This window comes from Thermobia domestica, chromosome 11 (genome assembly GCF_964235325.1).
Source record: "Thermobia domestica chromosome 11, izTheDome1.hap1.1, whole genome shotgun sequence".
Lineage (NCBI taxonomy): Eukaryota > Metazoa > Arthropoda > Insecta > Zygentoma > Lepismatidae > Thermobia > Thermobia domestica.
The window spans coordinates 131,181,102-131,194,266 of NC_137464.1; the positions used below are offsets into that span (position 1 = coordinate 131,181,102).

General features: G+C 36.2%; 1 protein-coding gene across 4 annotated transcripts in view; it reads right to left on the bottom strand.

Annotated features, from left to right (window-relative positions):
* The window catches only part of LOC145664449 (DNA topoisomerase 2-binding protein 1-A-like), a 1,008,895-nt gene that overhangs the window by 498,400 nt on the left and 497,330 nt on the right, over positions 1-13,165 (bottom strand). For all 4 annotated transcript variants that reach the window (XM_081731135.1, XM_081731136.1, XM_081731137.1 and 1 more), the window contains one exon: positions 2,551-2,711. In XM_081731135.1, the coding sequence (XP_081587261.1) occupies positions 2,551-2,711 (161 nt within the window). The remainder of the gene's footprint in view (positions 1-2,550; positions 2,712-13,165) is intronic.

Sequence of the window (13,165 nt, forward strand, 5' to 3'; positions counted from 1 at the left end):
TATAATAATTATTATTTTTTTTTTTTTTTTTTTTTTGGTCAATATTGCTAAACATATCAGCAGCAGCAGCAGCATATTAGCTATTCTGCCATTATTGGCAGGTTACTTGTTGCAACTGAGAAGCTTCGATGTACGATGGTCCTCAGCTAGTCTCTTCGTATTGACGTAGCAATTTTCTGTTTTAATATCTTCCTTCAACTAGTCTCCTTCGCTCTCTTTCCTTCTACCATACTCTCTAGCACGTCCCTCATAATAAGTTTCTCCTTAGCCAATATCCCAACCAGTTTCTCTTCCTCCTCTTGACAATATATAAAATTCTTCTTTTTTCTCTTACTGCTAATATTTCTAACACCTTCTCATTCGTTTTCCGTTCAACACAGCCAATTCTCTTCTTTTTTTCCCATGCCCACATTTCGAAAGCCTGCATTTTTTTCATCGCTTTTGCGTAATTTCTATGTTTATGCCCCATAGAGTACATATTGGAATCAGTGAAACAAAATCTCAATATTTAATTGGAAGTATGTTCAATACAAACATTAGCTAATCGTGGTTGAAAATCTGACGCCTTTAGAGCGTAAAAATAACTTTGCAATTCATAGTATTTGAATAACCTGTGCCGTCTTGATTTTCTTTCATGCGTCTCAGGTGTATCCTCCCCAGTTTGGGAACCAATAGTGTTGGATCTGTTAAAAAGTATAAAAAGGGTTACGAAACATTGTGATTTGTCTTATAAGTAGTGACGCGTGGGCACCCATTAAAAAGATAAAGGTCATCACCTATTTTGAACATTATCATCATACGTACACGAAGGTAAACTATATTACATTTAGAAACATACATTGTATTTCCATGACTATTGGTGCATTGTAGAACTGATTATATCCCTTATATCGAGAGTAAAATTTACCTATGAAAAGCGTACGATTTCTTAAAAGCAAGACTTGCAAGACTCTTACAAGCAGCACCAAGACCAAGACCAAGACTGGGTGTGCAAGACCAAGACCAAGGGTTCCAGTGCAAGACCGAGACGAAGACTGGGTGTGCAAGACCAAGACTAAGACCACCCGGGTTTTGGTCTTGCATTTGCTCATCACTAGTAGTTCGAAACCCATCTCGGAAGCCGAACATTTTTTAAATTCTTAACTCCGCAGATCTTAAGCTCTTTCTTTCATTTCGCAATCAACTGATGCTCTAAATAGAGTTCTTCACCTTAATTCCACAACTGCCTAATGTGATCCTCGCAGTTCCGAAACTTTCCTTCTTCTGTTTCACAAAATCACAAATTTCGTCATAATATGGATACTGCCCAATCATTTTTTTCTCCAATTCTAAACTTGCATACGTAAATCATATCTCTGTCTCCATATTTGAATCTCTCCCTCTCTCTCAATGTTGTCCACTATGAATACACATTGGGGTCAAACCTTATGTCTTGGGATCAAATTTTCGAGTCTTGAAATCAAATGTAAGCGCTCTAGCAATGTGCTATCATAACCCTATAGTTTGTTGCTAAAAGTAGCGTCATTGTAGAGAGGAAGAGGGGAGAATTCTCCGCCGACATAAGTGTTTTATATATATATATATATATATATATATATATATATCAGTAATTTACTATACATTTGATCAAACAGTATGTGTCCATCGAACTTAAGGGAGGGGGAATTACACCCTCCTGTTCTGCTCAAATGACTCCCCTTGAACATTTGCTTGTAAGTACTGAAAAAAAAAATGAAATTAATCATTGAGTAACACTAATTTCTGTCAGTAGCTTTTAGAACTCTGCGCCCGCATTACAGACTTTTGCAAGCACGAAACCTACTGCCGCGATTGACAATTTTCATAGACTTCACAAGGAGCATTGATGTGACATGTAGTATTTGGAGAAGGGAAAGAATGCAAATGAAGGCGTTTATAAAGCTATGGGAACATTTTGTGATAATTTTTTTTTATTCAAGCTCTACAAAGGCATTTCAGAACAAACGAATGAAAGAGACGGTTTTAGAGCTATAAAGCTTGTAAACATGGTTCCTGTTTTTTCCGTCTGAATGGAAAGAGTACATTGTCACACAGTCTGCTTCAGACAAGGAGAGGAGTAGGAGTTGGATTGAATATCAGGAGGAGAAATCGATCGAGACGTGTGTTTCTGAATGCATAAGCATACGGCACAAGAGTTTGTTGGTAATTTGAACTTCAACTTTTTGAAACATTTTCTAAGCCGCGAACTACACTGTACATAGTGTGGTGTAAGTAGAGAAGTTTTGTAAAATATTCGAAATTATTTCATAAAAATATCCCTTACCAAATAGCCAGGAAAAGCAAAATAAGAAATAGGTTCTGAGAAGTAAAAACTCTGTTCCTAAAATTCCCTAATTTTACCAGGTCTTTTCAGTTTTTCTTGCAATTCTTTCATTTTTTTAAGACTTTTACGAGTAAGCTGTATTTCCTGACTTTTCTAGGTTTTCCAAGTCGGTGGGAACCCTGATTATTATTTCTTCAATGCTCCTTCCATAGCCCTACACAGTAGTGCACATTCAGAAATAAACTTACCTTTGAGTTGTTGTTTTCGGAAGACGAATATATTCAAGAACGTCTCCAACAATAACATGGGACACAGCCTCTGTAATTTCATTAAATCGTGTTGCTCCACCAGCATTCACAATTCGTTTAAGTTTCTCCATTTGCACTGCATTGAAGCCAATCAAAATAACCTTGAAAGGAGTCGAAAAGTTATTTTAGTAATAATTTTACGATAAACATACCGAATTTCTCTCAACTGTAAAATTTCACTGAAGTTACTTAATATTCTGTATAAGTAGAATATATCATCCTAATCTAATTGTAAGAAACCATCATGTAGTACTTATATAGATTTACCTTCAACGTATTATTTACTTGGTTATTCAATCTCAATCTGCCATTTCACTTTGCAGCATACCAACTTTCCTATTTTGATCTTCTTGGTTTTATCATATTCAATGTTGCAGTTTGAGGCAAATGATTTTTTAAGGAACATACAAATGTTCGTGATTCTAATGGAATTTTCAGGTCAAGTTGGAGTGTATCTTATCTTGGAGTGTACGCAAAATCCATAATGAAGAAAAAAAGCTAGAAATACCTAAATTCCGTTGAGTTTTGCGTCAGGATATGTTTTACTTATACAGAATAGGGCAGTTAACCGTCAAGCTGATAATTCAAACTTAATTCAAACTTCATTTACAGAATTTGGATGTTGCTAGTCTATTCTAAAATATAGCAAACTCTCATACACAAACTCACATGATCACACACACACACACACAAAAAAAAAAAGTGTGTGTACTGTAATTCATGAATTTTCGCATTTATTCCATTTTCCTTACGTTTATGGGTAAACTTCAGTCATTAGTAAGTGGAGATAATAGAAAGCAATCCATCTAAGGAGATATTTCCAAAAAATTTAATAAAATAAAAACATACGCAAAAAACAAAATTATGCTAGGTTTAGTGTATTCTGGCAATCATGCTTTCGAGGGATTTTTGCAGTAGCATAGCACAATTGCAGTGGGATTCTCACAACTTCAAGTTGGTTCAAGGAGCTGAAAAGTGGAGTAAAATATTGCATTTATTGGTTTAAACCTAGTGTGTAAATTGTCTGCCAAATATAAATTAGCTTCTGTAACCAAGGTGTCGTACGAAAATATACAAATAAACAGGAAAACTTTTGTCTTACGGTTTGAAATGACTCGCACCACGGCTATGACCATTTATTTGTTAAGAAAAAGAACGCAAACCAAACGTAGTCTCTATGGTTAGGTGGGTAGAGTGGCGGACTAGTAATTCTTATACTGTTTTGACAGAAGATTGAATCCCATCCCATGCCGTCTTTAATTTATTTATTTATTACAAAACATTATAGGAAGTGTATAATTGTCATGTTAATAACAACATAAACAATATAATAACGAAATAACTTATTAATAGTGTCCTCTAATCGACATATTTATTCAGGATTAGAATACTATTGGTATATAACAGCGATTGTTTTCAGTTTATGGTCTTCTATGCTTCTTCTCCCCTGCCAGTTTTTGCACAGTTAACCAACTTAACTCACTCCACAGAAAAAAGAACATAACGCGACCTTCAGTCTTTCCAAACTTGGCACCAAACGTCACAGCGAATAAAGTAGAACAGCTTGTTGTGATGAAAGAAAAAAGGAAGAAAAAAGCTGATGTCAAATTATCGTTCTCGTGTGTGTGTTTTCTTTTTAGAGTATTGACTTTCTCTTTATATATATATATATATATATCCACAAGTGCAAGAAATGTAATCATAAGTCTGTGTAAGGAATAAAGAGTGCTTTATTTGAACAAAACTAAATTATACAGATCTATTTGTGCATAACACGAACGCTTTCAAAAGAGCATGAATATGAACGATAATCATACCATTCTTCGAAATTATACAGTAGCGTGAAAAACTGAAATTAAAATGATACAAAAACCAGGCATAAGCTTTTTTTTTTTTTTTCTTTTTTCTAGCATGACATGTTAAACGTAACTTAAATTTTTGGGATTACAAGTTATCACTTTACTTGTCAGTGTAGGCCTATTCGTTTTCACATTCGAGCGACGAAAGAAGAAATTGTGGTGATAGTGATAAAAATCGATATGTTTCATGGCCCCTACATATCGAAAAAAAAAAAAAAAAAAAGATTTTTCGATATATGTCCATTTGTTCGTATGTCGGTTCGTCACGCTTTTACATACACTCAAATAGAGGAAATACTGTTCAACGTATCTAGACCGGATTTTACGCATGAGGTTTTTATAACATTCTATCGTTTCGAATTCTATATCCTCCGACACCTAAAAATAAAGGTAGTTTGCTGAAGGATGAAAATTTAAAATACATGTAATTAAATTCTCTCAAAAATAGCTGTAACAATTTTGTTTATTTTTTACAAATATATTTTATTAACAACCCTCCACCGTAGTATGAACCATTCCTCTGAAAATATGCATTAGGTGTAATTTACTGTATGATGCGTTTTTTGAACAATTTTTCATAAATCACATTTTATAAATAAACATATCATTAATACCCTAACAATATGACAAGGCGTTTGTCACGTAAACATTCAGAAGGGGTGATTTACTCTTAGAGTGAGCCTTTCCCCGACGCTTTTCCCATTAACGCCTCAGGTTATTAATCATTTCTTTACGAAATATGAACAAAATTGCCTAATATATTGCATAACTCGTTTGTCCTGAAAACATCCAGAAGTGGTTTTTTCAAGGGGTGATTTTTTTTTTCATTTTCTTAGTAATAGACGGATTTGTGCTAACTTCAGTAATAAATATTTCAGTAGTAACTTTACAATATGGTATAACTCGCTTGTCCCGAAAAGAAAAATCCGAAAAATAATTTACCATTAGGAATACATTGTTTATTCTCAAAATTACAGATAGAAAATAGTTTACCTTTGGGGGTAAATTTTTCCCGATGACCTTCGCAGAAACAACTCAGGTGATGTTTGTTGTTCATATTTCATAAATAAATGTTACATAAATAACCTAATGATATGATATAATTCCATCATCCCGAAAATCTAGAAATCGTATATCACTTTTGGGAGTTTTACCCTGAGATTTTCTCAAGAACTCAGGCGATTTTGTTCATATTTCATAAGTAAGTATTTTATAAAAATACTAACAACATAGCATAACTCGTTTGTTCTGAGTGACTTTATACTTGGGGGTGACTTTTTCGGCGACTGTCTCAGAAATTATTCAGACGCTTTTGCTCATGGTTCACATCCAATTAATGCCTTAATAATTCTAATATATAGCATAAGTTATTTCTAACGGAAATATGGTTAATGGATACTTAACATTTGCGCCTAAAATTTCTTCGAACAAAGTTTTTTAAAGCCCATTACTTTATTCGCGTTTTCCAAATAAATGTTTCAGTAATAGTTGAAGTTTAAGAAATTCGAGAGAGAAAGTTCAGTGAGTTTGGTCCGTACCCTTTCTTAAATATATTTTTAAATGTAACATCTAATCACAATTTTCCTAACAAAACTGAAACTTCTTTTTAAATTTGCCTTGTTGTGACCAAATGGTACGAGTGCATTGGTTCTGGATTTGATTCCCGGTGAAAGGTAGTGTATTTTCATCTAACGTTAAGGTATAGATGACACGTCGGTGCAAAGAAAAAAGTGTTTAGATAAGCCTAACCCAGCTAATCAATACAATTTTACGAAATTATCGAAGAAACGTTGTTAATATTAGGTAGGTGCGACTGAAGTGTCCAACCGATGATTGTCAATTCCAAATGTAAAAAGTAAAAACTACAATACCAGGTTAATCAGTGGTCTGTAAGTAAGGTTATCCTACTAAGAAGTGATTGAAATACCAAAAAAATGTCATAATCGTTGGGAGACATGCTAAAAGAACACAGTGGGTGATAGAGACACTCCTTGCCCTTCGATTCAGAAATAAGGTTGGCGAGAATTTTATTTCCCCACTGTACACTAGAAGATAAATTCGTGTTTAATTAAAACTCTATTTGTTTAAACTTAAAACTGTTGACCGTTATCACCTGTACACCAGGCAACAATTTGCCAGTAATTCTTTGTTTTCACTTTTGTTTTAGCCCTATAAATGTCTTTCTTTATAAATTTCTTTGCGTATAGTTCTGCATATTGTAATGATTTTGGTAGAGTCAATAATGGACCGAGATTTTTATCCCTTCACCAATTTATTATAAAACTTGATAAATACAAAACGTCTTTGATTACAAAGAGAATAATGCTGTTTCCTCGTTAATGTCCAAGTAAAGGAGTATAGGTGTTTTGCACGGTGTCCCTTTTCTTAAGGCAGTCTCCAAGGCACCTGCCGGTTCGGTGAGTTTGGAAGGATAGCCCCCTCAGCTCAAGGCAGCTTCGCAACGCTTTGTTGTTGAGAGGATCCCTAGTCCAGTGCGACCTCGGGAAGGATGGGTGTACCCCTAGTCCAGTGCGACCTCAGGGCGGTGTAAGTGATTTGATCAGTTGGACGACTGATGCTGGGTCCCTCGGTGTTCCTCCTTTTATTTGTCCTCCTCGGGTCCTTCCGTGAGGTCCGTCTGCTTTCGGCGTTCCTCGGTGCCGTCCTTGTTGGCTTGCTGTCTGCTATGTTGTTTATAAATAATAGCACGTGTTGAGTTGACACGTGCGTCTGTTGTGATGCGGGGATCCTTGCACCCCCCACACTGGAAAAAAATAATCTGGAAGATTATTTTGAGAAAGTACACAATTGTAATTAGTAAAAGGTAACTGCACCAACGCTGACACACTTGATACTGTTTAGACACAAGAAAACGCTACAAACACTATAATACATCACTATCACTATGAAAAACTTGTTGTGAAATATACACATAATGGTAATAACACTGTAGTTCCTTCCCAACTAAGCAGGATCAAAAACAGTTTATCATTTCCCTCAGAAGTGTCATCACTGTGATGAATAAATATATCAGTTTATTAAGGATCGGTCACATCTGGTATAGGTAGTCTATATCAGTGAAGTCTCTTTCGTTGTATTAGTAGTAGGCGGCACTGAATTGAGTTTTCCTAATGGTGAAGATATGTTTAGCCAATTGGTTAAATTTTGTTTTGTAACGGGACTTATGAAAGGCGAGGCACAATTTAATTACTACGAGGACGAATGAAAAGAGAAGAATTTAACAGCTTCTTTTTAAAAAAAGAAAAAATAGAGAATGTGAATTTCTGGTCACTCTGTATATATTGTCAAGAGCCTGATTTTATGAACATCCTGTATAAGGAGAAGAAGTGACGTAATAAACATTCATGTACGTTCGTATTGAAGAAGTGATGTAGGAGACAAGGAAGCATTGTATTTCGACTTTGCAAGGATTAATGACTTTTGAAACTTAAAAAGAAATAAAAAATGTTGATCTTGCATTTTGCGAAGAGAACGGAAACCCTACTTGTAACGTAGTTGAATAATAGAATGGGATATAGTTTACAGTTGAAATAAAGAAGTGCGAATTTATGTCAGTGTATCACATTTTTTTTTCCCCGTTTCTTCTGGTGTTAGTTCCTCTTCTTTTCCTGGTAAGTACTAGAAATTTTGTTAAATTCTTCTTTTTAGATTTGTGCCTCTTTCCCATTGATTTTGTCTTCCCTGTGTTTGGTCTTTGTAAAATAGTTTTAAACGGTCCACCGCAATTTCTTGAATTCTGTCCTTGAATTTACATGCTAATTCTACTCGATATAAATTTGAATTAATTTTCTCCATGACGCGTGCCGGGCCGTCGTAGTGAACTGCGAAGTGTTCGGGTAAGTCTATTTTCCTTGTGGGATAACATACCAAACAAGGTCCCCTGGATTATAAGTTGTTTGTTTATGGCGCTTACCGTAAAACTGCTTTTGTCTGTTAGGCGCCTGTTCCAGGTTATTTCGTACTTTCTTCCTGATGGTCGCTAGTTTATCTCTGTCAATTTGTATATGTTGTCTTGATTCTAGCGTACATTCTGGCGGGGTCCTAAGTTCATAACCAAACAGCAAGAAACTTGCAGAATATTTGGTCCTTCCTTGCACGTACGTATTGATACCGAAGATAACGTGCGGCAACCATTTTTCCCAATCCGTATGGTGTTCTTGCACGTAAAACTTTAGACAATTCTGTATGATTTTATTAGTTTGTTCTACTAACCCTATGGAAGCATGATTATATGCGGGTGAGTACTTATAAACGAAATCGTACTTCTGCGCCAACTTTTGTAAACGAGTTGCTCCATGTACTGGGTGTCGGTCTCAATATAATGTTGTAAAAGCTCCAAATTTGAGGATAATATCGTGTTCCAGAAATTTCTCTGTTTTCCGCGTTTATGGCGTCTACTGTCTTTGCAATGACATATCGTGTGGCTAATTCCGTGGCTAGTAGTATGTACCTATTTCTTCCTTCTCTGCTTGGTAGGGGCCCTAACTCGTCATATATCCATGTTGTTGCTATCTCTCCCACCGGGTGGTGTAAGAGTTCGGCTTGTTTCTTTTGTGCTAGTTTCTTCAGATGTTGGCCATCAGTACACGTGCGTATCTTATGAGCAAGATAGTTTTTCAGATATGGCATATAAAATTTCTTAATAGCGGTCTTGTATGATTTTGAAAATCCAAAATGCGGATTGGTCACCTGGCGGTGGAAGGTTGTGAACCACAAATTAGCTAGGGACTTAGGTATGCATAAAAGATGTAGTAACCCATAATCAGGGTGGTTTTGTTTTCGATATAAGATGCCGTTTTTAAGACAAAAAAATCTTGCTTATCTGACTGTGGAGATCTTTTCCGGCTCCCTTCCGTCTAAAACGGAAATGATGTCTTTGTAATTTTCATCCTTGCGCTGCTCTTTTGCGATATTCGGTAAAGGCTCGTTATTTCCTGCTTCTACAGTATTAACTTGAAGGCTATTTGATTTAAAAGCATAGTAATCTTCCCCCTTTTCTTCGTCATTTTCTTCTTTTTCACCTTCTTTCTTAATATCATGGGCCTGTTCTAGCCTACTGATTATATCTGCTGGGTGTTTGGATCCAGACAAATATTGTATATCAAAATCATAATCAGTTAGAAATAGCTTATGTCTTGTGTACTTCCCGACTTTGTCCGGCTCGGTGTTCATCGTCGCTATACACTTCGCGTCTACGTACAGGTTAAATTTTCTATTTAGTAGAAAGTAGCGAAATTTGCGCAATGTGTATATGACAGAGTGAAACTCTTTTTGCCAAATGCTAGCTTTCTCTTCACTTTTCGTTAGCCTCCGGGAACAATAAGCAACCACCTTCTCAGTGTCAGTTTTTGGGTCGTAGCAGGCGAGTAGTCCTGCCTGAGTTTGACTGCAATCGCTATAGACGCGAATTTCTAGCGAATCGTCAAAGTGAGTAACTGATGGAGCGTTTAGTATGTCTTCTTTTAATTGTTCAAAGAGAACATCGTGATTCTCTGTCCATTTATATTTAGATTTGGATGTTACTAACTGTTGGAAAGGCTCGATTTTTAACGTAAAGTCTCTAATGTGAGCCCTTACATATGAACATAGGCCGATAAAGCTTTTGAGAATCCGCTTTGTAATCGGTCTCTTAAAATTTCGTACCTTTTTTAGCTATCTTTGGGGATATTTTAATGGATTCCCCACTAACAAGGTGTCCTAATACATTAAGTTCCTGATAGCCAATGTGGGTGTTCTTGGGTGATGCTCGAAAATCGTATTTCCTAAGCTTCTGGAATAATAATTCTAAATCCTGCAAGTGCTGTGGAAAATTATACGAACTAGTAACAAGATCGTCCGCAAAACTTCTAATTTTATCTGGTAGTCTCTCCAAAATCATTCTCGCGGCCACACTGAGACTTTGGGAACTTGTTTTGGCCCCCATTGTGCATCTCAAAAATTTGTATGATTTTCTATTATGATTGAGCTCGAAAGTCATATATTTACGCTTCTTAGGATGCAACAAGATTTGAAAGTACGAATTCGAAATATCGACATTTGGTGTGAAAGTTTTCCCCTTTATAGAGTTTAGAACGTCCTCTGTTGCTTAAAATGGCACCGACAAATACTTGGTGTAACTGTTACATTTCTGCAGATTGAGAACTATTCGAAATTCCTTCGTATTAGGCTTCTTGAGCACAAGAAGTGGAGAAGACAATTCATTATTGTCAGTTGGCCTGATTATGTTTGCCTTGATAAGGTCTTGAATTTGTTTATCTACTTGACTTCTAATATTTAATGGAATAGGTGGGGAGCAGTCCTGGAATACGACAGACTTAGAAATTCTGATTTTATGAACGTATCCCCTAAAATATCCGATATCATCAGGTGCATATGTTAAAACGTCTCTATATTTAAATAAGTCATAAACTGCTTGCTTTTGTCTTCGTCCAGGTCGGGGTTGATGTCAAAGAGTTGACGTCAAGGGCATTTAAATTATGCTTCTCGCGTAGTCCAGGAAGCAATGATACATATAGGAATTCTCTGTCAGTTATTTTTTTCTTTCCTGCTACTTGTACATATGTATGCGATCTTGGAGGCAAATTTATTTGCTTAGTCAGGTATAAACAATTGTGATCCGTCTGTGATACTATCTGAGTCGTTAAAGCTGACAATGTATTCTCTGTACTTTGAACTGGTAACTGCGGTTTCCTCGGTGTTTAAAAAACGAGATTGTGTTCTTGTTTAAATCAATGATGGAATGCAAACGTTGGAGAAAATCGATTCCTATTATTATTGGCATTGTCTTGTCAATTACTCTAAAGTAATGAGTGAATGTTGTCTGACCTACTTTAAATTTTATTAATGCTATTTGGTTCAAATCAATGTTATTGCCTGAAATTCCTTTTATTATTGTCTGAAATGGAATTATATTTGTCCCAGGGGGAATGGTTTGGACTGGCCATAGGGAAACCGTACTTACTGTATCAATTATCGTATTCTGAAGGCCTAATTTAGTTTTAATTGTTAAATGCGACCTGTTATTTTCGTCCTCTAATGCAATATTTTCCCGTCCTTCTGCCAATTGTCCTGATTGTTCGTTTATTACAGGAATTTCATAGTTTTTGCCAGTTTCTTTTAGGTCTCCTCGTTTCGTGTGATGGTAACTATCGGCCTCCTTGTCAAGGGGATGCCTTATGTGTTTTTTTCACGCTTGTAGTAATTAGATGCCCCATCGCCCCGTTTCCGGCATATTGCGCACACCGAAATTTGATCTTCCGTGGGAGCAGCTTGTTGATTATTACGGGGTTGTCACTGTTTTTTTCTTCCCATTATTATTGTTTCTCCTTCCGTTTCCCTGGTTCCTATTCCTCTGATGACTTTTATAATTCGTCTGGGCTATCACCAGCGACAATTCTGCCATTTATTGGCCAAGGTAGAGAGGTCACTTCGTGGAGGATTTTGCTCTTGGTGGAGAACGGTCTTAGGTTCCTGGCTTAAGGTTTGAGTTTCCTGAGGGTTGGGTTGAGGAATTGCCATGGAAGGATTACTTTGTTGTTGATATCCAGGTATATAGGTGTTCATTGGTTGTGTAACAGATTGCATCTGCACAGGATAGGTATGATGGTATGACTGTTGTCCAGGATATATTGACTTTGGCTCGGTTGATAAGCCAAAGGATATATTCTGCGGGTTAGGTATATTATTCTAGCCGTACAACATATGTATTTTTTGTGATAGCTCTGCGTGTTCTCTTTTCCTTAAAAGGTCATTAGCGGCTTCCAGTGTGTTTAATTTACTCCGTAGTGCTTCTACCGTTGCAAATCTTTCTAATGCTATCTTATTAAGGAAATCCCTCTGCAACCCCAAAGATAAATGGTGTATCTTTTGATCTCATTCGCTTTCGTTAATAACTCTTATTGCTCGAAGCTTACGTAAAAAGTATGAGTCTATTGGCTCGTCCATTCCCTGTTGTACCTCGAACAATTCGTGTTCTCTATACGATGGGACTTTTGGTCTACATAAAGCTATTAACTTAGATTTTAGATTATCATAAGTCATTGTATCAAATTGATTTTGGTTTTTAAGCTGTAATACGAGATCTAGTGCCGTGTCTTGTAAATGTATTGGTAAAATTTCCTTTTTCTTAGCCGGTGACCATGACTGCATTGCTGCCATATGGTCGAATATCATAAAAAACCTGTCCGGATCCTCGTGCATGAGTCCCGCATACTTCGTTAAGTGTGGCATATTAAAGAATAAATTGGATGCACCCTCTGTGATATTTGTGTTATTCTCTCCTGATCTACATGTCTGTTTACCCGATCTAGTTTCCGGCATAAATCGCACTTAAGGAAAGGAAGAGAGAAAAATTTGATAATTAAACTTAGAATTTTGATAGTAAAACTTAGATAAAATAGATTCTGATACTGACCTTATGCTTGTTAGGAAAGTTAATAAAAAGGGTGTTCCGTACAAAACTCCGGTACCTATTATCATGTAATGATTTTGGTAGAGTCAATAATGGACCGAGATTTTTATCCCTTCACCAATTTATTATAAAACTTGATAAATACAAAACGTCTTTAATTACAAAGAGAATAATGCTGTTTCCTCGTTAATGTCCAAGTAAAGGAGTATAGGTGTTTTGCACGGTGTCCCTTCTCTTAAGGCAGTCTCCAAGGCACCTGCCTGTT